General features: G+C 69.4%; 6 protein-coding genes and 1 non-coding gene across 7 annotated transcripts; all 7 read left to right on the top strand.

The window, feature by feature from the left end:
• Nucleotides 1-3,372: 3,372 nt before the first annotated feature.
• RHOBADRAFT_18852 (uncharacterized protein) lies at nt 3,373-3,636 on the top strand (the record flags this gene model as incomplete). The annotated part of the gene is made up of 1 exon (XM_018412453.1): nt 3,373-3,636. A coding segment is annotated over one exon (264 nt), but the record flags the coding sequence as incomplete, so codon positions are not given.
• A 182-nt stretch (nt 3,637-3,818) lies between these two features.
• RHOBADRAFT_67016 (uncharacterized protein) lies at nt 3,819-5,524 on the top strand. Its single transcript, XM_018419153.1, has one exon. It carries the CDS (start codon nt 4,294-4,296, stop codon nt 5,413-5,415), a length of 1,122 nt encoding a protein of 373 aa, XP_018267976.1. The 5' UTR covers nt 3,819-4,293; the 3' UTR covers nt 5,416-5,524.
• Nucleotides 5,525-12,431: 6,907 nt separating this feature from the next.
• Nucleotides 12,432-13,122, top strand: RHOBADRAFT_9273 (uncharacterized protein; the record flags this gene model as incomplete). Its single annotated transcript, XM_018419240.1, has 3 exons — nt 12,432-12,743; nt 12,814-12,999; nt 13,075-13,122. Coding segments are annotated over 3 exons (546 nt in total), but the record flags the coding sequence as incomplete, so codon positions are not given.
• Nucleotides 13,123-15,638: 2,516 nt separating this feature from the next.
• RHOBADRAFT_18823 (uncharacterized protein) lies at nt 15,639-17,812 on the top strand (the record flags this gene model as incomplete). The annotated part of the gene is made up of 5 exons (XM_018412451.1): nt 15,639-15,681; nt 15,869-16,287; nt 16,360-16,823; nt 16,911-17,242; nt 17,310-17,812. Coding segments are annotated over 5 exons (1,761 nt in total), but the record flags the coding sequence as incomplete, so codon positions are not given.
• A 400-nt stretch (nt 17,813-18,212) lies between these two features.
• Nucleotides 18,213-18,305, top strand: RHOBADRAFT_t141. The gene has a single exon. It is a non-coding gene; the product is annotated as a tRNA-Leu (tRNA).
• An 831-nt stretch (nt 18,306-19,136) lies between these two features.
• Nucleotides 19,137-20,306, top strand: RHOBADRAFT_4257 (uncharacterized protein; the record flags this gene model as incomplete). The annotated part of the gene is made up of 5 exons (XM_018414081.1): nt 19,137-19,199; nt 19,276-19,315; nt 19,393-19,478; nt 19,597-19,912; nt 20,014-20,306. Coding segments are annotated over 5 exons (798 nt in total), but the record flags the coding sequence as incomplete, so codon positions are not given.
• A 2,203-nt stretch (nt 20,307-22,509) lies between these two features.
• Nucleotides 22,510-24,120, top strand: RHOBADRAFT_56302 (uncharacterized protein; the record flags this gene model as incomplete). The annotated part of the gene is made up of 5 exons (XM_018418284.1): nt 22,510-22,605; nt 22,890-23,133; nt 23,194-23,501; nt 23,572-23,642; nt 23,727-24,120. The coding sequence occupies 5 exons, from the start codon at nt 22,510-22,512 to the stop codon at nt 24,052-24,054; spliced, it is 1,047 nt and encodes a 348-aa protein (XP_018267972.1). The 3' UTR covers nt 24,055-24,120.
• Nucleotides 24,121-24,933: the final 813 nt, after the last annotated feature.

The following is a 24,933-nucleotide window of genomic DNA, read 5'->3' as shown; positions in this document are numbered from 1 at the left end:
AGGACGAGGAGAAAGGGGGGGAGAGATGAGCGACGACGGCACGAGCGGGAGCGCGTCGAGCGGGACGCGGTCGCTGTGGCCTGTGGCTACGCGACGAGAACCTCACCGGCAGCATTGCGCGGCGAGAGAGGGCTGTAGGGCGGCGAGAGGCCAAGGTCTGCACGCGACCCAGGCGGGCGCCGCCGCCACGCCTCGAACCCCGACCTTGCTCTCGCTCCAGGCTGCAGCAGAGTGATCAAGAGCCACCTGGGCGCACTCGGCCGTACCACTCGCCCCCGACCCGCCCACCCGGCACCCGCCCCTCCCCCTCGCCCGCGTCGCCCTCGTGCGGAGCAACCACCCCCTCCTCTCGCCTGTCGCCCATGCCCGCCGCGCCCACCTCGCAGGCGCAGGCCGCCCAGTCCAAGGCGGCCAAGAAGCGCAAAAACAAGAACCGCAAGAAGGGCACCTCGGACTCGGCCCCGGGCGAGCTCGACGCGGGCGACTTGAGCGACGAGCCGCTCGCCTCTCAAGACCAAGACTCGCTCGCCCTCGACCCGGCAGACCCGACCCTGGGCCAGAACCACCACCAACAGCAGCCTGCCCAAGGTGCAGCCCAGCAGCAGGCGCAGCAGGGCCAGTACTCGTACCTGCACCCGTCGGCCACCCCGTCCGACCTCCTGTCGACCGCGAGCGACCTGTACCGCCAGATCGAGGCCGCAGCAGCCTCGGCCCTGTCGTCGCACCCGTCGTTCGCCGCCAGCTTCCCGCAGGCCGCCAACGGCACCGCCCTCGCCGCCGCCGCGCACGGCCAGGGCCAGCCAGGACCCGGCGGCGCGGCGGCCACCGCCGCCGACGAGGCGTACTGGACCTCGCTCCCGCAGCACCTGCGCCAGTTCATCCGCTCGGCCCTCCCGCTCGCCGCAGGGTGGACGACCGGGCCCAACGGCCAACCCGTACCCGCGGCGGGCGCAGGAGCCAACGGCGCCGCCGGCACCAACCCGCTCGCCGGTGGGGTCGCCGCAGCGGCCGCCGGCGCCGGCGCAGCAGGCGCGCTCCCGCCCTTGACGCACGACCAGCTCTCGTCGGCCGCGGCCCAGCTCGCCCAGATGGTCCAGTCCAACTGGGGCCAGTTCGGCCTCGGGCCCCTCCCCCAGATCCCGTCCGCCCCTGCGCCCAATGGTACCGCGCCCGCCCAGCAGCAGCAGCAGTCGCAGTCGCAGTCGCAGCAGCAGCAGCAGCAACCCGCCGCCGCCGCCACCATCAGCCTCGGCTCGTTCCCGGTCGGCATGCCCACGCGCGAGCAGATGGAGGAGGCCATCGGCTCGATCGGCGGCCAGTTTGCCGGCGGCGAGTTCACGTGGGGCGACCTCGGCGGCGCAGCGCGCGCGTTCCCGCCCGTCGCCGCCCCGGCCAAGGCGGCGCAGCAGCAGCAGGCGACGGCCGCCCAGGTCCAGCCCGTCGTCGACGACGGCGCCGCGCTCGACGAGACCGAGGACGAGGACGCCGCCGGCGACGCCCCTTCTTCCGCGTCCAACAAGAAGAAGAACAAGAAGAAGAAGCGCAAGGAGCGCGAGCGCGCGGCGGCTGCGGCGGCCGAGGCGCAGGCGGCGGCAGAAGCGGCGGCGCACGCCCAGGCGCAGGAGGCCGCCGCGCAGGCCCAGGCCCAGGCGCAGGCCGCCGCCGCCCAGGCGCACGCCCAAGCGCAGGCGCAGGCGCAGGCCAAAGCCGCTGCGGCGCTCCCGCCCGCCGCCAAGACGCCCGCTCCGCCCGGCGCCTACCCGTCGGCGTCGCCCGCCCACACGCCCGTCGCGCGCACGACGTCCGCCCCGGCCGTCCACACGCACCAGCCCGGCGGCAACACGAACGCCAACGCGCTCGCCGGCCCGTCGAGCGAGCGCGACCGCATCCGCGACTTTTGGCTCGGCCTCAAGGAGCAGGACCGGCGCGCGCTCGTCAAGGTCGAGAAGGAGGCCGTGCTCAAGAAAATGAAGCAGGCCATGAGCGGGGCGGCGGGTGCGCAGGGCGCGTGCAGCTGCGGCGTGTGTGGGCGCAAGCGGTCCGTCCCTTTCCTCCTCCTCCTCCTGTCCCGCCTCCTCTCTCGCGACAGGCCCTGACGATTCTCCTTCTCTCCTCCTCGCAGGTCGGCGATCGAGTCGGAGCTGTCGTCCCTGTACGACGCCTACTACGACGAGCTCGAGTCGTACGCCCTCCATCAGCAGCGCTACGCCTCGCTCCCTCCCGGCACGATCCCTCCTCCGCCTGGGCCAGGGCCCTTCCCCGGGTCCGTCGACGCCTCGGCAATCCCGCCGACGCCTCCAGCCGACCCCAACGCCGCCGCCGCGACCGCCAAAGCGCAGCGAGGACGCGTCGTCAAGCCGACCCGGGACCACAAGAACGTGCGCCCGGCCGCCAAGAAGGCCGCCGCCGCTCCTCACTCGTCAACCGCCAAGCCGCATACCGCCGCCGCCGTCCCGCCTGGGCCGGCCGCACCCGCCGCCGGCCACCACACGCACGGCCACACGCACGCGCACCACGGCCACACGCACCCGAACCCCGGGCACGGCGAGCCGGGCCACACGCACTCGCCGAGCTGCCCGCATCACCCGCATCATCACGGCGCGGCGCCGGCGGCGACCAACGACCGCCAGAAGAACAAGGCGGCCGTCGTGCATCCCGAGGAGCCGGACGAGGACGAGTTTGACGACGACGAGGAGGGCGAGTACGATGAGGAGGACGAGGAGGACGGTGACGAGGACGGCGAGGGCGAGTACGACGACGAGGAGGAAGACGAGGAGGAGGTGCGTCGCAGCTCGCGCCGTCGGCTTCTCCGCCCATCCTCGATCGCGCCCGTCCTGACTTCTTCTTCTTTCTCCTTCCCCTTTCCCTCCTTCCCACCTGCAGTACGACGACGAGGACTCGCTCGCGCCCGAGGACCAGCCCGCACCGACACGCAAGTCTCGTCGAGGCGGCGCCGACGGCGAGGGCGACTTCTTCGGCTTTGGCCGCAGCTTGACCGTCAAGGGTCCGTCCCCTCGCGTCCTCTCTCTCTCTCAGACGGAAGTGTCGGTAACTGACCCAAGTACTCGTCGCATACACCCGCAGAGGGCATTCTCACGGTCGCCGACGAGCTGTTGCAAAACAACGGACAGAAGTTCCTCGAGATGATGGAGCAGCTCGCCGACAAGCGCGTGCGGCGCGACCGCGAGGCGGCCGAGGCGTTCGACGACGAGCGCGGGTACGCCGACGAGCGCAGCGACGACGACCTCGAGTGCGTCCCCCCTCTCTCTCTCCTTCTCGCCTCGAGGTTGCCCGGACCGGTCCCTGACTCGCTCGCCCGCTCGCGTTTGCAGAGACGACGAGGACGACGGCTCGGACGAGGACGACGAGCCGTTGACCGAGCAAGAGCGCGTCGAGGAGGGCCGCCGCATGTTCCAGATCTTCGCGGCCCGCATGTTCGAGCAGCGCGTCCTGACGGCCTACCGCGAGGAGGTCGCCGCCGAGAAGCAGAACCAGCTCCTGCGCGAGATCGAGGCCGAGCAGCGGCTCCAGGAGGAGCGCGAGGCCAAGAAGGCCAAGGAGGCGCAGAAGAAGAAGGACAAGAAGAAGTGCGTCCACCTCCCCTCCCTTTCCTTCCCTCTCGTCGACCTGTACTAACGTCGCCTTGTCACCTACAGGGCCGAGAAGCTCAAGAAGGAGGAGGAGCGCCTGCGCAAGGAGGCCGAGCGCGAGTCCGCCGAGCTCGCGGCCAAGCAGGCCGAGGAGGCTCGCCTCGAAGCCGAGCGCCAGCGCAACGAGGAGCAGCGGCAGAAGCGCGAGGCCGAGCGACGCGCTCGCGACGAGGAGAAGGCTCGTCGCGAGGAGCGCGCCCGGCAACAGCGCGAGGAGGAGCGGCTCAAGAAGGAGGAGAAGGCCCGGCTCGCCCGCGAGGCCAAGGTCAAGGCCGAGCAGGAGGCGCGCGAGAAGAAGGCGCGCGACGACGCCGACCGCAAGGCGCGCGCCGAGGCCGAGCGCAAAGAGCGCGAGGAGCGCGAGCAGCGCGACCGCGAGGACCGCGAGCGCAAGGCGCGCGAGGCGGCCGAGCGCAAGGCCAAGGAGGACAAGGAGCGAGCTGAGCGTGCCGCCGCCGCCGCTCGCGCCAAGCAGCAGCAGCAGCAACAGCAGGCCGCCGCCGCCGCCGCAGCTGCTGCCGCGACCGCCGCCGCCACGCCCAAGTCGCCCGTCAACCAGCGCGCCGCACCTCCTTCCTCTCGAGGGCAGCAGCAGCAGCAGCAGCAGCAGTCGATCCCGGGCCTGCCCAAGGTGCCCGTGTCGATGTCCAAGCCGTCGCCGCCGCCGACTGGGCCCGGCGCAGGCCGCCAGCAGCCGTCGTCGTTCCCGCACGGCGCCATGCCTCGCCAGCCGTCCATGTCGGGTCCGCCTCATCAGCAAGGGCCGCCGTCTCAGCCCCAGCAGCAGCAGCAGCGCCAGCCGAGCCTCCATGGGCAGCACAACCTGCCGTCGTACCCTCAGCAGCGCAACGTGTCGCAGCCGAACGGCATGGCGCCGGGCCGCATGTTCTCGCCGCCGCCGCCACCGCCGATGAGCCTGGGCCACCCTCAGCAGCAACAGGCGTTCGGCAACATCGGCATGCCCTCGTCGTCGTCGTCGTCGTCGTCGTTCATGTCGCCGCCGCCGCAGCAGGGCGGGCCGCAGATCTCGCCCAGCCTGGGCCGGGGCGGCACCCCGATCGGCCCGCCGCCTCCTGGTGCCTCGTCGCAGCCGTCGTCGTCGTCGGCGGCGGCCAGCGTCCGCTCGCCGCAGGCCAACGGCCTGTCGCTCGGCCCGTCGCCGCTCGCGCCTCCCGCCACGAGCCCGCGCCCGGTCAACGTCGCGCCGATCGGCAGCGCAATCGGTCGCCCGCCGTCGGCCGTGTCGTCGAGCGCCCGGTCGTCGTCGCCGCCTCGCGTGTTTGGCTCGTCGGCGCTGCACGAGGACGACGAGATTGTCGTGCCGCCTCCCCGGGCGTCCATCTCGAACGCGTCGTCTGCGCCGATCGGGAGCGGCGTCTCTGCGCCTCCTTCGTCGTCGTCCGTCTCTGGCGGCTCGGTCGACTGGGCCTCGCCGTTCTCGTCGGGCGGCGGCGGGTCCATCTGGGGCGCGCAGCCTGCGCAGCCGCCGGTGCCGACGCTCGACCGGCAATCGATCCTGCGCGACCGCAGCCGGGTCGCGTTCCTCAAGCTGCACGAGCTCGGGCAGACTAAGGTCGACTTGGCCATGCCCGTCGACGACATTTACAAGGCGATCCTCGTCCTGTGGCCGTCGGACGCGGGCGCCGTCACGCTGCACGAGCTGGTCGAGTCGATGCTCGAACCGCCCAACGGCGTGACGCGCACGGGCGTGTTCCAATTTTCGACCGTCGGCGAGCAGGTCTACGCCAAGTGGACCCCGTCTTGAGCGCCCGTTCCCTCGTCTCCTCCCGCGCCGTCGTCTTCTCCTCCTTCTCTCTCTCTCTCTCCCCCCGCCCTTTCTCTCTCCCTCTGCGCAATCATCGAGCTGTTCTTCTGCACATGGCCCTGTCCCACACGAGAGAGATTGCAAGCTCTGGAGACTGCGGCCATCCGTCTTGCCCCGCGACGAGCCGACGATGCGGGACGACAAGGTTGGCTCCCTCGTCTCGCCTCGCCCTCGCTCCCGCCGCGAGTGAACGTCGCCTTCAGCGCGCCTGCACAGCTGCACCTACACGAGCGCGTCCACCAGCTTGCCACAGCAGCGCGCCGACCTGTCCTCGGCCTCGTCGTCGTCGTCGCCCGAGTCGTCGCCCTCCGGCAACCTCGAGCGCTCGCTCCGGCTCGTGACAAGAGCACAGGGCGCACACCTGTCGACCTCGGATCAAGCCCGAGTGCGACCCACGTCTTCCCGTCCAGCTTGTGCGTCCCCTCCCCTCCTCGTCGGAGAGCTGCGTCCTGATCTGCCAACTGACCGCACCGAGCTGCCCGCAGCCGAACCGCGTCACCGCCTGCCGCGAGCCACGATCCGCCTGTACCTCACCACCTCGAAGCGGCCTCGCACCACCTCCCTCGACTCGCCGCGTCCGCTCGTCGCAGTCGTCACCCAACCCCGACCTCTCACCCCGTCCTCAAGCCGCCCCGACCGACGAGACGGCGCCGCGACTAGCTGTACCAGGGTCCTCACTCGGTCATGCAGGCCGTCGACGCCCCCGCCACGACGGCGCACGCCACATCGTCCACCTCGAGCGGCGACCCGTCGCCGACGCCGTCCACCTCGAAACACCCTTTCGACCCGGCAGCGTCCGGCCCCTCGCACCCTTCCTCGTTCCTGCCCAACCAGGCGCGCCACTCCCGTCGACCTAGTCGAGCCGAGCGCTACGAGGCCATCGTCGCCAGTGCGCGCGAGGTGCTCGCGAGGGGCACTCGGCACTCGTCCGTCGAGGGCGTCGGGCTCGGGCTGTCGAGCTCTGGGCCGACGGGGCGCGAGGGAAAGAGGAGGAGCCGGCTTGAGGAGGTGGCGGCCGAGTCGATCGGGCGGAACGAGTGGGAGGACGCGGTCAGGAGCTTGCTCCGGGTCGTCGACGGCATGGTGCGCCCTCACGTTCACTCTCTCCTCTCCTCAGCGGAGATCTGACGTCCTCCCCTCGCGCAACAGACGCAGCAACTCGCGACGCACGACGACCTCGCCGCGCAGCTCAAGATTGCGCAGTCGAATCTCGCGCTCGCCGAGACGCACAGCGAGTTCCTCGAGGACACGCTCCGCCGGCGCGAGTCGGTCTCGTCGAGCTCGCACGCCATGGCTCGCCACCACTCGGGCCCAGGCGCGCAGCGTCGAGGGAGCGCCGACACGCCCGAGCAGAGCAGCCTCGGCGGGCTGTTTGGCCTCGGCCTCTCGGCCGACGGCGACGCGAGCGGCGGCGCCAAGAGCTTCTTTCGCCTGCCGTCCAAGCGCAAGCCGACGACGAGCAACGCCTCGTCTGCGTCCAACTCGCTCCCGCCGCCAACCTCGCGCGGCCTGCGCTCGGTCGCGTCGTCGCCGCTCCTCAAGGACGTGTCGCCCAACCCGGCCTCGCCGACCGACCAGCCTCGGTTCTCGTCGTCGACCTTTTCCTCGATCGACGAGTCGTCGTCCCTGTCGGTCCCGTTCAACAGCGGCGGCAACTCGCCGACGTTTCCTCGCGAGCTGTTTGCGCTCCAGGCGCAGGTCTCGAGCCTCGAGACCGAGTGCACGGCGCTCCGCAGCAACAACGCGAGCCTCAAGCGCAGCAACGAGACGCTCGTCGCTAAGTGCGCCGAGCTCGAGAAGACGACCGAGGACCTCATGAGCGAGCTCGAGAACCTGAGCGTCGAGCTCTTTTCCGAGGCCAACACGCTCGTGCGTCCTCTCGTCCCCCTCAACGCCCACTTGGACAGTCACTGACGAACTTTCTCTGCAGGTTGCCGACGAGCGCAAGCTGCGCGCCAAGGCGGACGAGGAGGTCGAGCGGTTGCGGGGCGACGTCGACGCGCTCACCTCGCAGCTGTCGTCGCTCCGAGTCGAGCTCGCCCGCCGTCCCTCCTTCCTCGACGTATCCTCCCCCGCCCTCCCTGCACTACCGCACTCGGCGCCGACCACCCCGGCCATGCCCATGTCGTCCGACTCACTCCAATCGTTCCCGCCGACCGCCGACCGCGCTTCTTCGTCGAGCCGCACCGACACCGACGTCGACCGACCAATCTCGTCCGCTAGCACCCGTCGATGGAACCCGTTCAGCCGCGCCTCCGTTCCCGACCCTGCCACCGTCCCTCCTCCTCCTCACTCGGCGTCCGCCCCTTCCGCCACCCTCCACGCGCCGACAATGGCGCGCGGCGACTCGAGTGGGTCGCACGTCTCGGACACGAGCATCACCAGCTTCTTCTCGTCGCGCTCGCACCCGGCACGGTCGGCCTCGTCGGCGTACGAGCGCTCGCCCGTCCTGCCTGCCGCCGAGGTCCAGCGCCGCGTCACGTCCCCGAGCGTCAAGGCCAAGGACAAGGCGCGCGAGCTCGATCTCGGCATCCAGGTGCCCTCGGCGGCGGCGGCGATGGCGGGCGGCGGCGGCGAGTGGATGGCGAGGACCGTCTCGGACGGCGGGACGACGGTCGGCGCCAAGACGCCGCACGCGCCCGACGGCTCGTACCCGATGCGCAACGTCACGCCGTCGTCGTCGCAGCACCAACCCCTGTCGGCCAGCCCGACGTCGTCGCCCGGCGTGTCGCCGAGCGGGCCCGCGTCCGGGCAAAGCGGCGACCGTGCGCGCTCGCCGCGCTCGCTCCAGCCCGAGACGTTCCCGCCCGCCCTGCGCGCTGAGCACTCGCAGGACGACGCGACGCCCGTGCCGGATCGCGCTGCGCCCGCCTTTGCCGGCCCGAGGCTGCGCCCTCCTCGCGCCGGCGACGGGTCCGCCGCCGCGCCTCGGCCGCTCGCGATCCACACGGACGTGACGCCGCCCATGTTTGTCGGCGGCTTCTCGCACCCGGGCGAGGGAGCGCGCGTCGGCGGGCCGACGGCGTCCGAGATGACGGCGGCGAGCAAGAGCCCAAAGAGCCCGAACGAGCTCCGGTGGAACAAGGTCGCCGGCTCGCTCGACTCGGCGGCATCGTCGTCGTCATCGTCATCGGCGTCGAGAGCGAGGAGCAACAGCCGGTCGAGCGTCGAGCGCGCGACCGAGGCGCGCAGGTGGGACCGCGAGAACTTGCCGCCGAGCCCAGCGCTGCCCGACGGGTTCGAGCACCAGCAGTCGGCGCCGCGGCCGGTGCGGCACTCGTCCGACGAGCGTGCGACGTCGAGCGTGCTGCAGGAGCCGCCGACGTCGCGCGTCAAGGTGCCCACGTCGACGCCGGTGTCCATCACGTCCCGCCTGCGCCTCGACACCTCGAGCGCGAGGGTGAACGGCTCGACGCCTGCCGCCGTGTCGCCGCGCTCGCTCTCGGCCCTTCCCTCGACGTCGGCGTCGACGACACGCAGCGGCGCCGGGCCGCGACCGACCCTCGCTCGCGCAGCGTCGACGGCCGACGCCGTCCCCTTCCCGGGCTCGATGTCGACCGCTCAGCTCGCCGCCAGCTCGGGCCCGGCGTCTGCCGCCGCGACGACTCGTCCCGCATACCTGCGCGCCGACTCGGGATCGTCGTCTGCCCGAGGAGGGGGCGGCGGCGGCGGTGGCGGCGGCGGCATTACGCCGTCGACGTCGGCCTCGTCGCTCGCGTCGCGATCGTCGGCCTCGAGCGGGGCGGTGCTGCTCTCGCCCGGCGGCAGCGTTTCTGGAGGAGGTGCGAGTGCTGGACGATCGAGGGCAGGGTCGTACGGGCGGCCGCTGAGTCCAGACGGGGCGAGGGCAGTCGAGGACCTCGACAGCCTGATGCGCAGCATCGTCGAGATGAGCGAGGGTCTCTTCGACAAGGGGGACGAGGGCGGTGCGGTCGAGACGGGCGCAGAGCGGAGCAGGGCGCAGTAACAGGCTGGCGGCGTCGAGGAGGAGAGACGAACGGGCGGCGAGCCGAGATGCAGCACCGAGTTTCCGCCCTCTCTTTCTCGCTCGTTGGTAGGCTCGACAAGTGTGTGACTGCTCTGTTGCTGCAGATACACTGGGCGAGAACAGTCGAGCCGAGGCGCGAGAGGGAACGGTCTCGGCGAGCTGCTCGACAGCGGACGACGGGCGGTCGAGCGAGGGCAGACGACCACCGACTCGCTCCTCGTCCCGGCCTACGAGGACAGCAGCTGCGCCTGTACAGCTTGCACCTGGGCCCGCCGCACCTCCGACAGAGCCGCACGACGCCGCCGGACTCTCCGCTCCTCGTCGAGACTCGACATCGGCCCCCGCGTCCGACTCGTCCAACACACTCGCTTCCTCGGCCCTCGAGCCCGGCCAGTCGTTCAGCCACGAGTGCCAGCACGCCGACGACCACGCCCACCCCGTCTCTCGACCGCCTCGAGCCCTCGAGCGAGGCGCCCTTCCTTGCACCGCCATGACGACCCGCACGGCGAGGAGCGCGGCGAGCAACGCAGGGTGGGACGACCACGACGTCTACCTCCACGCCCTCAAGGTCGCCGTCCTCGAGCACGGCATTGCGCGTGCAGGCCACGCCGCCGCCAACGCCCCCTCGCCCTCGGCCGCGCCGCCATCTGGCACCGGTCACTCGTCCACCACCCACGCCGCCGCCCTCGCACGCCCCGCGACCAAGCCCACGAGCAGCACCGGCTCGTCGCTGCGACCCGCCGACGGCTGGACGAGCGCGCTCGCGTCCCTCGGCGACGTCTTCAAGGACTCGTCGAGCAGCCGCGACAAGGCGTCGCGGTTCCCCAAGGACTTTGTCAAGGCGCTCGATCGTCGCATGGAGCTCATCGCGCGCGGTGCCGACCCGGCGCACGCCGACCCGCTGTTCCGCCAGACGATCGGCGCCTTCTACACGACCTATGCCCAGCCGAGCTTCCACAAGAAGCTCAAGGACAACCGCCAGATCGAGGAGATCATCCTCATGTTCGTCACGACGGCGAGCAACGTCCTCAAGAAGCGGCTCACCGGCGACGACTGGAAACCCGAGCTCAACGCCCAGGTCGCGCGCTTCACCCGCGTCATCAAGGACACGCTCAAGTCGTGCAGCCGCGTCCCGGGCGAGCTCGTTAACCGCCTCGAGACGTACTGCGCCAAGCTCGACAGCGACGCGACGACGCCGCAGCCGGCGGCGCCGCCCCAGTCGACCCACGACCGCACCCTGTCCGCCTCGACCTCGAACCCGTACCCGTCCTACTCGCCCGGCCTCGGCTCGGCCGCCGCACCCTCGTCGCCGGCCATCGCTCGACAGAGCTTCGACTACTCGCCCTCGGCGGCACCGGCCGTCGTCGTCCTCGAGGACATGCCGCTCGTGCGCGCCATCGGCTCCATCTTCGGCAAGGGCGACGCCGAGCTCAAGCGCGACGTCGCGTCGCTCAAGCGCACGTGCACCGAGCAGGTACGCTCTCGCTCTCTCATGTCCGCCTCGCAGAGGGCCGCACCTGACTCGGTGACTCCCCCTCGCAGGCCGCGTTCAACGACCTCAAGGCGATCATCAACGCCGTCGCGCAGCTCGCCGTCTCGCCGCCGTCGGCCTCGTCGGCCTCGCAGTCGTCAGGCTCGCACCACTTCCCGTTCCGGCCCGAGCACTTTGAGTCGGAGGACGCGTTCAGCGCGTGGCGCAAGCAGGAGAACGACGAGTTGCAGGAGCTCCTCCTCGAGATGACGATGCGCAACCCGGACCTCGTCAAGGGTGGCGGCGGCGGGTCGCTCGGCGTCGAGGGCCTCGCGTTGACCGACAAGGCGAGTCGGCGCAGCTCGCACAGCTCGCTCGTCATCGTCGGGTCGGACGGCAACACGCTCGACCCCGAGGACCGCTCGCCCGACGCGTCGTCGTCGTCGTCGTCGTCGTTCGTCTTTGTCCCGCCCGACCCTCGGTTCTTCTACCGCCGCCTGTACACCCTCGCCCTCGAGCACGACTACGCCCTCATGTCGACCCTCCCGCCCGACGAGGACGTGTCCCTCACCATCCTGTCGCCGCTCCACGAGCAGCTCCTGCGCCACTGCCAGACGAGGTGGCGCATCCCCAACATCACGCGTGCGGCGACGTTCGCCGGCCTCATCGCCGGCCTGTACAAGGACCAGGGCGTGCCCGAGGAGTGCGTCGGCGAGGCGCTCGACCTTGTCCAGCGCGAGGAGGACCAGTGGCGGTACTGGCGCTGGCCGACCGCCGACCGCCACCACCTGTTCCGCGCCCTGTCGCTCCTGTTCGACACGCTCCTTACACGGTTCTTCGAGATCTTTCAAGGCCTCCTCGCCCTCCCGTTCGCGTCGGTCCTGCCCCTCCTCCACTCGATCCACGGCGACGAGCTGTTTGCGTCGTCGATCGGGTCGCTCCTCCCGGCCACCCTGAGCGAGCTCGAGACGGGCATGCGCAAGTTTGTCGCCATGGCGTTCGAGGAGCGCATGGCCGAGGCCGACTCGAAGGAGCGCGCGAGCGACCTCGACCCGTGGATCGAGATGCTCGGCTGGATCCGCGACGAGGTGCGAGGGTACGACCGAGCCTTCCCCGAGAAGGTCTGCGAGTGCGTTCCCCCCCTTTCCTTTGCCTCGGGACCCCCTTCCTCGCCGTCGCCCCAGATTCACCCGTCCTCCCCTCGTCTGCAGCCAAATCGACCCGCCGTCGCTCTTCCTCTCGGTCGGCGCCCCGCTCTTCGTCCAGCACCTGCACCACTCTCGCCTCGCCCTGCATGCCGCCGCGTCGCAGCAAGAAGGCGCAGCAAGTGACGAGGACCTTCTCGAGCTGTATCACGGCGTGCGCGAGCTCAAGGACCTGCACCGCGCGTTCGTCTCCGAGTGCGTCCTCCCCCTCCCTGCCTCTCCCTTGTCGTCGTCGTCGTCGTCGTCGAGGCCGGTGACTGACTGCCCCGTCGTCGTCGCCCGCAGCGAGCCGCTCGAGATCGACTTTTCGGCATGGTTCGAGCCGTACGTGCGGCGGTGGCTCGCCGGGACCGACACGCAGACGAGCGAGTGGGTCAACCGGGCCATCAGCAAGGACAAGGTGCGTCCCTCTCTCCACCTCGTCACCGTTTTTGAGCCGATCCTGACGTCGTCGCCCTCGCAGTTCGAGCCCGAGGAGACGGCGACGCACTCGTCGTCCATCGTCGACCTCATCGACTCGTGCAAGGCGCCTGTCGAGTTCATCCTCAACCTCAAGTGGCCCAACGAGTACGAGAACGCCAAGTTCCTGACCGGCCTGTCGAGGGTGCGCCCCGCCGTCCCTCCCTCCCCTCTCTCGCTCCTCGAACCACTCACTGACTCTCGCCTCCTTCCAGACCATCGCCAAGTCGATCGAGCAGTACGCCAACCAGCTCGAGGCCATGTTCGTCGAGGAGATGTTCCCGCGCAAGGCCAACGAGCCGCCGACCCAGGACGTCGCACGTCCCTCGGCGTGGCTCACCAAGGCCAAGATGGTCGTCCAGGGCGACAAGAAGATCGAGCCTTTCGTCTTTCAGCCTGCTGTCTGTCCTTGTCCCTCTCGTCGAGCGAGCGCGTCGCGACCACGTCACTGACCCTCCTCTCGGTGGTTCCCGCAGAGCTGCATCAAGCTCAACAACATCCAGGCGGCGCGCCAGCTGCTCGACACGATCTACACGACGCTCGACGCCGACAAGGTGTCGCGCATCGTCGAGATCAACACGCCGCCGCCGCCGCCGGATGCGGCGCAGGCGGCGCCTCGGTACCTGTTCACGGTCAAGATCGTCCTGTGCGAGAACCTGTCGCCGCCGTCGGGCAACACGCGCAAGAAGCTCGACCCGTTCCTCATCCTGTCGGACCCGGCCGGCTACCGCGTCGCCAAGACGAGGACCCTGTACGAGTCAAACGACCCGAGGTGGGACGAGACGCTCGACGTGTCGGTCCGAGGCGACCTGTGGCTGCGAGCGACCGTGTACAACCGCAACCTCGTCGACCACCACGACCACGTCGGGTGCGCCTACATCCACCTCGACCCGCGCAAGTTCTCGGACTTTCTCGCCCAGGACGTTTGGTTCCGCCTCGAGGACCAGCAGCGGCAGCCGCTCGAGGGCCGCCTCCTGCTCCGTATCTCGATGGAGGGCGAGAAGGACGACATCGGCTTCTACTTTGGCCGGGCGTTCCGCAGCCTGAAGCGCGCCGAGGGCGACATGGTCCGCCACATGGTCGACAAGGTGCGCTCGAGCCTCCTTTTCTCTTCTCCCACCTTTTCCCTTCTCGGTCACTGACTCTCAGCCTCGTCTCGCAGATGACGCCGTTCGTGCGGCACTACATCTCGCACCAGAACCTGCGCTCGCTGCTCAAGATGGGGCCCTACTCGCTCCCGGACCTCGACAAGGTGCGCGGCAACCTCGACAAGGGCGTGCGCAACCTCAACGCGTACGTGCGCGACGCGCTCGGCAGCTCGACGGGCGCAGGCGACTCGGCGCGCCTCTTGATCCCGCCCGTGCACGACCCGCACGCGCCGACGCCCGTCACGCTCGAGCGGCTCGAGCAGCGCAAGAAGGGCAAGGGCCCGCTCACCGACCTCGAGATCGAGGACGCCATTGGCGACCTGCTCGACTACTTCGAGGTCACGTTCGCGACGCTCAAGGAGTCGCTCACGCCGGACGGTGCGTCCCCTCTCCCTTCCTCGATCCCTCCCCTCGCGCCGGCCCGACGATGACTGACTCGCCTCGACGACCCGCAGCGTGGCGCCTCGTGTCGATGCGCCTTTGGAAGGACATCCTGACGCAGATCGAGGGCCTGCTTGTCCCGCCGTTGAGCGAGCGCCCGACCGAGATGCGGCCCCTGAGCGAGAAGGAAGTCGACGTCGTCTACAAGTGGCTCGGGGTGCGTCCCTCCTCTTTCTCCTCGGGCTCCTCGGACAGCGTACTGACAGGCACGACTCGCCCTCGCAGTTCCTCGTCAACTTCTTCCACGGCGGCGGCGAGGGCGTCCCGCTCGAGGACCTGCGCAACTCGAAGTACCTCGGTGCGCCTCGACCCTCTCCCTCCCTGTCCCTCGAGCCCTTCACTGACCCACTCTCGACGTCTCTGCAGAGCTCATCGAGGCGCGCATGTACTACGAGTGGAGCGCCGACGACCTCATGCGCGCGAGCGTCGAGAGCTGTGCGTCCCCTCGTCCTCATCCTTCCCTCGGTCCTGCAGTCACTGATCCAGCCGGTCCCGGGCCCTCTGCGCAGTACAACGGCAGCTCACGACGCGGTCCAACTCGCTCCTCGGGCGCAACAAGTCGGTGTACCAGCAGCGCAACCTGGGCACGATCCGGGCGCACAAGAAGGAGAAGCAGCAGAAGGTGACGAGCTCGGGCGAGATGATCCTGCGCATCCTCCGCATGCAGTGCGTCCTCGTTCTTTCCCTCTCCTCTCGTCGCGCATGAGCGACGCACTGACCGAGGACCTGCACGCGTCGACAGCCCGGGCACGAGCGACTTTCTGTCGACCCAGATCGCGTCGATGCACCGCCTGCACGCCGAGCTCGCCAAGAAGCAGCAGCTCAAGTCGCAGCGCGGGTCGCTGCAGCGGTCGGGCGGCGCGAACGGCGGGCTCGGTGGCGGGAGTGCGCGAGGAGCAGGAGGAGGGGGTCCGAGGGGAGGTTTCGCGAGGGGGTCGCAGCTCGGCACGATCGTCGACGAGTGAGGACCTCGTCTCCTTCTCTCTCTGTGTGTGTGTCACTGTCTGTACCGTGCAGTCGTTGTTGTCGGTTGTAGCCCTCTCTCTTGCATCGCTCTCGACGCTCGTGGACACTCTTCTCGCCTCGGGTTTGACGAGAGCGGGGGTTTGGCTCTGTCGCAGAGTCCCTGTGCACACGAGAGCGTGACCTGCGCGGCAAAGGATCGAGGCGAGAGACGGTTGCGCGCCGACTCGGCGCGACGACGACGGCGCGGAGGAGAGAGCTGACGGTCGTCGCCTCGCATCCTCGCACCTCTGCACAGATGGTCAGTCAGACCGCGTCCATCTCTCGAGCTACAGCGACTGACCCGCCTGTACCTACCTCCCACTCTCGCCCTGCCGCCGTCGTCCCTCGTCTCCCCCGCTCCCACTCCACGTTACCCGCTCGCCCTCGCCGTCCGCCTCGCCGCCGCCTGGTCCACCGCCTGCTCCTGCGCCACCTCTTTGCACACGCAGGTCGTCCTCGCCGCAAGCATCGTCACCAAGAGCGGCAAGCGTGAGCCCTCTCCTCCGCCTCCCCCTCCCCTTCATCGCTCGTCCGGTCGCGCCTCGCTCCACAGCCCCGCCGGCCGTGACGAGAGCGTGCGACAGCTCTCTAGCTCTCCCTGGGCGTGCAGCACACCCCGCCAAGCCGCCTCGGACTCGCCGACTGACCTACCTCCCTCTCTCCCTCCCTCGCGCAGCGCTCCTGTCGCGGCAATTCGTCGGCCTCCCTCGGCCACGCCTCGAGTCGCTCCTGTCGTCGTTCCCGCGCCTCGTGTCGCCGACGAGCGAGCACACGGTCGTCGAGGCGTCGGGCGTCCGCTTCGTCTACACGCCCCTCGAGGACCTCTACGTCCTCCTCATCACCAACACCCAGTCCAACATCCTCCTCGACCTGTCGACCCTGTCGCTCATCACGCGCATCGCCACCGAGCTCGGCAGCGGCGGTCGCGGCGGCGCCATTGGCGAGCTCGACGTCATGCGCGTCAACTTTGAGATCCTCTCGGCGTGGGACGAGGTCATCTCGCTCGGCTGGCGCGAGAACGTCAACCTGCAGCAGGTCCGCAGCATCCTCGAGATGGAGTCGCACGAGGAAAAGATCCAGGAGATCATCGCCAGGGTCCGTCTCGCTCCCTGCCTCGTCCCCCCTCGCCAGCCCGCCGTACTGACCCCCTCTCCCGGACGCCCGCAGAACAAGGAGCACGAGGCCAAGGAGGAGCTCAAGCGTCGTGCGCGCCAGCTCGAGACGCAGCGCCGCGAGATGACCCGCCGCGGCCAGAACCCGTACGCCAACCCGGCCGCGCCCAGCAGCTACTCGGCCGTCCCCTCGTCGTACAACCCGCCGACCGGCGGCCCGTCCTACTCGGGGTCGAGCTACGACGCACCGCCGGCCGTGGCCGCCGCCAAGCCGTTCAAGGGCAAGGGCATGCAGCTCGGCGGCGCAAAGGGCCGCAAGAACAACGACGACCTCGCGGCGGCGCTCGGCGGGCTCAGCGTCGACGACGGCGACCTGCCGCTCCTCCAGCACCAGCAGCACCAGCAGGTCGAGCACGAGGCGCCTGCGTCTGCGGCGCACTCGTCGCAGCAGTACCAGCCGCCGGCACCGGCAACGCCGGCCAAGGACGCCAACCCGTTCGGAGATGTCGAGCAGGGCGAGTGCGTCCACCCCGTCTTCCTCTTTCTCTCCCTCCCTCTCGCCGTCCACGTGGGCCCCGGACTGACCTCGCTCGACACCGTCCGCAGCGTCCACCTCGTCGTGCGGGAAGCGCTCTCGCTCGCCCTCAACCGCGACGGCGGCATCTCGTCCCTGTCGCTCAAGGGCGACCTCGACCTGCGCATCAACGCCGCCGACTTTGCCGCCGTCGTCCTGCGACTGCCGTCGCCGGCGTCGGGCGCGTACCCGAAAGCCAACGACCTCCAGTTCAAGACGCACCCGAACGTCGACAAGGCGGCGTGGGCGCAGCGAGGCGAGATCCGCCTCAAGGAGGGCAAGAAGGGCTTCCCGGTCGGGCAGGGCCTCGGCGTGCTCAAGTGGAGGATGACCGGGACGGACGAGAGCGTCGTGCCTTTGTCGAGTGCGTCCACCTCTCTCCCTCGCCCTGTCCGTCCACGTCCCTGACTCTTGCCCTCGCGTGTGCGCAGTCAACTGCTGGCCGTCGGCCGACTCTGGGTCGCTCACCGTCAACCTCGAGTACGAGCTCGAGAACCCGTCCCTGTCGCTGCACAACGTCGTCATCTCGATCCCGCTCCCCGCCGGCGCCGAGCCGTCCATCTCCGAGGCGCCCGCACACGGCTCGTACGCCATCAACCCGCACTCGGGCCACCTCGAGTGGACGATCGACGAGGTGAGCGAGGCGGCGGGCACGGCGAGCGGCAGCCTCGAGTTTGAGGCCCAGGGCGACGACGCCGACGCGTGCTTCCCCGTCGCGATCGACTTTGTCAGCCAGAAGAGCATGTGTGGCGTCGAGGTGCGTCTCCCTCTTTCTCTTTCTCTCGCGCGGGCCCCCTCTCGAGCGGCGCGCCTGACCTCGCCCTTCTCCTACCTCGTGCAGGTCCTCGGCGTGTCCAACCCAGCGACGGACAGCGCCTCGGTCGAGTACTCGCTCGACTCGCTCCTCGGCGTCGACCGCTACGAGGTCGTCTAGGACGCCCGTCGTCGGCCTGCGCTCGGCGCCGTTTCGTCCAAGGACCCACTCCCGCCCGGCCCGACCTTTCCCCCTTCTTTCTTTGTCCGCGTACTCTCTCGTCTTGCGTCTGCGACAGTAGAGGGAGCGGCGCTGTAACTTGGCTGTGCTATACCCTCTTTGCAAGCGAGCGAGCAAGAGCGAGAGTGGTCCGCGAGGTTCGAGCGAGAGCGGTTCGCGAGCCAGCTCGCCGTCGAGAGAGCCATGTGTGCGCCTTCGAGAGGACAGTCAGACTTGCACGTCTACGGCGTTTACCGAGAGGACGCGAGAGGCGTCGACTTGGTGGCCTTGGAGCGCGAAAAGAGGTCAATGCGCGCAGCTTGCGACGTGAAGGCACGTGCCATCGACCCAAACACACAAGGGTGTTTTGGCCGAGCGGTCTAAGGCGCTAGCTTAAGGTCACACGTTGATCCGCTAGTCCGAAAGGGCGTGAGTTCGAATCTCACAGACATCATCAACTTTTTGCTGCTCTCGACGGCGTTACAAGCTTTTGCAGAGACAGGCAGACGCAGTCTAACGTTGTGCTGCGCGAGCGGAACCATTCTGCGCTCGAACGCGACCCCCAGAGAGATTGACTGCGGCCCCAAGACGAGATTCGACTTCTCCCGCGTCAGCTTCTCTCCTCGACCGTCCGCCGGCAGCCGCGGCTCTACCGCGTGCGCGCACATGCTCGTGCGCAGCGACGGACGACGGCGGCGATCCAGACGCAGGGGCCTCCTGACCCGGCTCCGAGGTTGACCGACGCGCCTCGAGCCCCTGTCCGCGTGCTTGCGCCTCTCGGCTCGCACTCTGTCGGGCCCGCGCTTCGCTCGGCGTGCACTCTCTGCTGTGCGTGCTGCAGCCTGTGCAGCCTCCAGCTCTCGCCACCCCGACTGAGCGTCACCTCGACCTCGTCACCCGCCGAGTGCCCCGGGTGCTCGCGCCGCCGCACGCCGCGCCGCTCCTTCCCTTCCATCTGGACCACTCTCGTCTCTCGACCCGCACACCGCCACCCGCAAGGCCCGCCCAGCATGTCGCAGCAGCGCAACGAGGGCCAGCCAGAGCGCTTCGACAAGATCCAGTACTCGGACCTGAGCCCGGAGAGGTGCGTCCCTCGTTCCTCCACCTCGTCATCGACGACGCCCGCTCGAGGTCGACCAGGCCGCGAGGGCAAGGCGAGAGACGGCGGTCCAGCCTGCACCCGACTCGCGGCCACCACGACGCCCGCTCTCTGCCTTTGCCTCGTCCTGCGGGCGGTCGTTGTGGATGAGCCGTTCGCTGACCCTCTCCTTCTCCCCTCAGCACCTGGATACGCCTCGGCAAAGGCTCGTTCGGCTGCGTCTACAAGGGCGAGTACCTGGGCATCGAGGTGCGCTCTCGTTACCCTCAACTCGACCCTCGTCCTGGTTCCGTCTGCTGACAGCGCTCTCTTCCTCGCCTCGCAGGTCGCCATCAAGGAGGTGCTGCCGAGCACCGAGTACGACGGTGCGTGTCGGGCTCTCGAGGAAGGAGGGACGGCCGGGCGAGGGCGACCACTTACTGATTATCTCTCGAACCCGCAGTCGAGAAGTACTTGCAGCGCGAGATCACCCTCATGCAGCAGGCGCGCCACCCTAACATCGTCCAGTACCTCGGCCTATCCCTGTGCGTCCTGCACGTTGTCTTTCGCGCCTCGATTCTTGCCGGGAAGTTGAGGCGAGGGTCTCGACATGTTGTACTCGTACTCACGCTCCCCTCGCACGCGCAGGGCTCCTCCTTCCTCCGAGTCGACTGTGCCCGACCGCCCTCGCATCCTCATCATCAGCGAGTTCCTGCCTCGCGGCAACCTGCGCCAGTACATCCTCGACCGCACGCTCCCCTTCCCCTGGCGCCTCCGCATCTCGTTCGCCATCGACATCGCCCGCGCGCTCGCCTACCTCCACTCGAACAACTGCATGCACCGCGACCTCAAGGGCGAGAACCTGCTCGTCACGAGCAACGAGCGCCTCAAGGCGTGCGACTTTGGGCTCGCGCGCGTCGCGCCCGGCGGCGGCAAGGAGGACGAGGCTTGGAGGAGGTTGACGTACTGCGGCACCGACGGCTGTGAGTCGCACCTGTCTCTCATTCTGTCACGCGCCTCGCGAGGGACGCTCGCAGACTTAGGTTGGCGTAGGGGGCTCACGCTCGCCTCCCTTTGCCCTCAGACATGTCGCCCGAGATCCTCCTCGGCGAGGCGTTCGACCTCAAGACCGACATCTTCAGCCTCGGCGTCCTGTTTGTCGAGATCGCGTCGCGCCAACTCGCCTCGAACCACACGTTCGTCCGCAAGCTGCCCGACTACGGCATGTCGCACGACGAGGTCCGCGGCTCGGTCTCGTCCAACTGCCCTCGCTCGTTCGTCGACCTCGCACTCGAGTGCTGCGACGTCGACCCGACCAAGCGCCCGGACACCAAGTCGATCCTGCGCCGCCTGCGCGGCGTCGAGCAGGAGGTCCTCGAGCTCGACGCGCGTGGCCTCGGCGACGCCGACGCGCACACGCGTGGCGCGCCCGTCGCGACGAAGAGGAGGACGGGCTCGGTCGCCGCCAACGTCGGCAGCATCTCGTTCGCCGGCACGACCAAGCGCGGGTCGGGCAAAGCGTACGGCGCGGTCGGCGGCGGCGGGCGCGGCACGGCTCGACCCTCGGCGCCGCGCCTCCCGAGCTTCGAGGGTCGCGTCAACCTGCAAAGCGGCAGCAGCTTTGTCGGCGGCGGCGGCGGCGGCGGGCCGACGGCGACGGTCCTCTCGGCGTCGATCCCGTCGAGCATCCAGTTTGGCCACGCACGGTCCTCGTCGCGCGACACGGCGTCGTACTCGGACGACGAGGACAGCGAGGTCTTGCTCGCCCTCGCCGACGCCGACGTGCCCATCGACTCGCTCGACATGCGCCCCGACTCGGCCTACCTCGCCGCCGCTCGAGGTCGCTCGGACCGCCCCGAGAATGGTCCCGACGCTCTCGTCGACGCGCCCGAGAGCGACTACTCGACGAGCGTCGTCAAGCCGAGCAGACTGCTCGGCGGCGGAGCGTCGGGCGGCAGCCGCCTCGGGCCGTACGGCCGCCTTGCGAGCAGCAGCGGCAGCACGCTCCCAGGCGCCGCCAGTGCGGCCGACGAGGGCTCGGGCAGCCTGCCAAGCCTCCCGCCGAGCTGGTTCGCTGCCTCGAGGCGCGCCGCTCGCCCAGAGGAGGAGCAGGACGAGGACGAGGGCACGGCGACGGTCATTGCGCCGAGCCCGCCCGGGCGGCGCTCGCCGGCTCGGTCGGCCAAGGGCCTCGACGACCTGCAGGGCGCCGAGTCGTTCCTGACGGCGAGGACGTCGACGCTCTCGGTCGCAGATGCCGTCGTCGGGTGCGTGAGCGACGAGGAGAGCCCGTCGAGCGGGGCGACCGGCGCGGTCGAAGAGGACGACGAGCAGGAGCACGTCTTCCACTCGACGATTCAGGGTCCGCCTACCATCATCGAGGAGCCTGCGCTCGACGCGCCGCACCGATTCTCGCTCATCAAGTACGTCCACGTTCCTCTCGACCTTTCGCCTTCCTGCGCACGGGCCCTGATTTTCCCTTTCTCTCCTCCCGCAGGCCCGGCCTACAGCGCTTCCTCGGCTCGTTCGCGCCGTACTCGGCCCAGTCGCCGTCGCTCGCGCAAGTGCAGAGCGCCGCTGCGCAGGGCAAGAGGGCGAGCTGGGACGTCGGCGGGCGGCTCGACGCGGGTCCGGGCTGCGGCGCCGGCAGGTGCGGCCTGTGCGACAAGAAGTTCGGCATCATGAAGGCGTACTTGAGCTGCGACGACTGCAAGTGCGTCGACCGTCCCCTCACTCGCGCCTGCACCCGCCTTACCAGGCGGGCCGTGCGTTGCCTTTGAGCTAGAAGGGCGACTCACCCACCATTGTCCCACGCAGTTTCTCCTGCCACATCAAGTGCTCCGACCTCATCCCTGCCACCTGCCCCTCATCGCCTCTCTCGCCTCCCTCGCTGTCGACGCCCGGCTCGCCCACCACGCTGTCCTTCTCGAGCGCCGCCGCCAGCCCCGCCAAGCCGTCGCGGCCGCCTCCTCCTGCGCCGACGCCCGGCTCTCGCGGCTCGAGCAAGGACTTCGGCGGGAGCAAGCTCGTCAAGCGGCAGAAGGGCGGCAGTGGCGGGGCCAAGGGAGCCGGGACGCCGCTCGGCGCCGTCAACGCCTGAGGCGGGCTTTGCGCCTCTCTCTCCTCGTTCATCCTCTCCGACTGTATTACTCGACCCCGCCGTCATCGCCTATATCCCTCCCACGACCCTGTCCCGTCTCTCCTCCCGCGTCGTCGAGCCTCTCGAGCCGCGCCTCGTCCCTCTTCTCCTCTTCTCACATCTCGGCACCTCGTCCCCTTTCTGTCGTTGCGAACTCTAATATTCACTTGTGCATGTTCTCTACGATCGCGCTTGGCGAGATTGAGCGAGAGCGAGAGCTGCAGGGCCGCGTTCGCTGTCGAGCTCGCGAGAGAGAAGGAAGAGCACGAGGAGGGGCCGGTCGACTCTCAGGTCCGCTTGCTGCAGTATGCCACGACTCGTCTGTGAGCAGTCCAGGGCCGCCCGTGCGACGGCGAGGGGCGAGAGCCTTGATCAAGGTGCGCGGACGAGCGCGAACAAGTCCAGCTCCTCGCCCTCTCGCTACCTCGCCAGACTGCCACGATGGGCCGCAAAAAGAACCAGACGGCTCACCCCAAGACCAAGACGGACGCGTCGCTCCTCGCAGGGGCGGCGACGTACGAGGTCGGCATGCCCAGGGTGCGTCCTCATCTCTCTGTGGCCTCCTCTCACGGCGGCGACCCTGTGCGGGGCTTGCGCCGTCCAGAATGGACTGTGAGGGATCTATCTAGCCTGTGCGGCCCGGCCAGAGCGGCACGGGCCGATCCCATGGCTCCTCGCCTCATTCACCTCGACCTCCCCCTCCTCCCGTCTCGGTTCCTCGTCGGCCGCCTCTGGCGATGAGCTCGACAGCCGCGCATGACCAACAGCCTCGCTACGCACGAGTGACGAGCCCACACTGACACGCGGTTGCCTCCTCGCAGAAACGCTTCTACCGCCAGCGCGCGCACGCCAACCCGCTCTCGATCCACCACCTCGAGTACCCGCCCTCGCCCGAGCAGATGGACTGGTCGACGCACTTCCCGACCTACTTTGCTCCGCCGCCGAGCGAGGGCGAGGGCAGCCCGTCGCTCAAGGGCAAGAAGGTCGAGTTCGCCGACGTCGGCTGCGGCTTCGGCGGTCTGTCCATCTCGCTCGCGCCTCTCTTCCCCGATACCCTCATGCTCGGTGCGTCCCCTCTCTCTCGATCTTCCTGACGGAGCGAGGAACTGACATGCCGGTCCACAGGCCTCGAGATCCGCGTCCAGGTTACCCAGTACGTCTCGGACAAGATCCGCGCCCTGCGCCTCAACCCGGGCTCGGTCGACCCCGACAACGCCGACGATGTCGCCGCTGCCGCCGCCGACGCTGCCGGTCAGCCCGTCGCCAAGCGGCAGAAGGTCGAGGCGAGCGAGGACAGCGCGTCGGGCAAGCTCGCGCCCGTGCGCGGCATCAAGCCCGAGCTGATGCCGCCCGAGGGCTACGCGTACGGCAACGTGAGCGTCCTCCGCGCCAACGCGATGAAGTTCCTCCCCAACTTCTTCGAGAAGGGCCAGGTGCGTCCGCCGGTTCCTCTCGCTCTCGCAGAATCGCAAACCTGACTCTGCCTCGCCTTCCTCGCTGCAGCTGTCCAAGATCTTCTTTCTGTTCCCCGACCCGCACTTCAAGCAACGCAAGCACAAGGCCCGCATCATCTCGTACGTCCTCGCCCCTCCTCGAGCCCGTCTCGAGGAACCTTTTCGACCTCGAGACTGACCTTCTCGTCCGTCCTCCTCCTGCAGGCCCACCCTACTCGCCGAGTACGCCTACGTCCTGCGCCCCGGCGGGCTCCTGTACACCATCACGGACGTCCCCGACCTGCACCAGTGGATGACGGGCCACATCGGCGCGTTCCCGCTCTTCCACCGCCTGACCGAGGACGAGATCGACAACCTCGGGCTCGAGGGCGGCGAGGGCGTCGAGGGCCAGAGCGGCAGCGAGCTCCAGAGGGTGCGCGAGCGCGCCGTCATGGAGGCTGTCAAGCGCCGCACCGAGGAGGGCAAGAAGGTCGAGAGGAACCAGGGCGGCAAGGAGTGGAGCGTCTGGAGGAGGCTCCCTGATCCCGAGTAGACGGGCGCACACGCGCACGAGGGCGCACGTCTGACTCTCGGACGGTATAATCGTCGATGGACCTGGCACGGCGGCGCGAGAGGCAGCACTGCGCGCTCGAGCCGTCTCTCGTCGCTCGTCTCGCTCGACCCGCTTCGGCTCTCGAGCTTCTTCTCGCGCATCTCTCGGTCTCTTCCACGAGCACGCAGCGCTCTGCTAGTGCGAGCTCGTCCTGCGGCGCTTCGTGCACGAGCGAGCTCTCGTCCTCATCGAAGGCGACGTCGTGCTGTCGCTCGCTCCCGACTCTCCCTCGACCTCCTCGCTCGCCTGCCGCATGCGCCTCGTCGATCTCGAGGCACTCAGGCGGCCCACCCTTCATGGCGCACGTCGACCCAAGTGCTGCTCGTCGAGCCGCCGCAGATCCGGCTCGAGCGAGCACCTCGAAAGTTCGAGGAGCGCAACGCCGAGGCCGAGACGCTGCCGTCCCTTCGAACTGCTCCGCGGTCGAGTAGCAGGCACAACGGGGAGCGAGCCTGGGGCCAGAGCAGAGATTGCGCGGTCGAGCGGATGATCCCTGAGCGCTCGAGGGAGACGGAGGAAAGCTCGAGGGGAACATGACGACGGCTGCGACCGACGGCCTCGGCGACGGTGGCGATCGCTGTGCGGCGCTGCGAGCGGTCGAAGCGGCGGTACGAGTACTGAGACCAGTCGCGAGGTGCCTTCCCTGGCGAGACGAGGAGGCGGAAGAAGGCGCGGGAGAGGCTCGAGCGGCCGTGGAACCGTCGGCGACTGCGCGCGACGGCGGACCGTGGGCGACGCATTGCTGCGGTGCGCTTCTGCGCGGGCTTCCACGACTGCTGCATGCGCTGCGCAGGGTGGAAGAAGGCGAGGCGCGAGCCG

The sequence above is a fragment of the Rhodotorula graminis genome (assembly GCF_001329695.1).
Source record: "Rhodotorula graminis WP1 unplaced genomic scaffold RHOBAscaffold_18, whole genome shotgun sequence".
NCBI classification, from domain to species: Eukaryota; Fungi; Basidiomycota; class Microbotryomycetes; order Sporidiobolales; family Sporidiobolaceae; genus Rhodotorula; species Rhodotorula graminis.
Note: the sequence above shows the minus strand (reverse complement) of the source record. Positions and strands in the feature narration are given on the sequence as shown.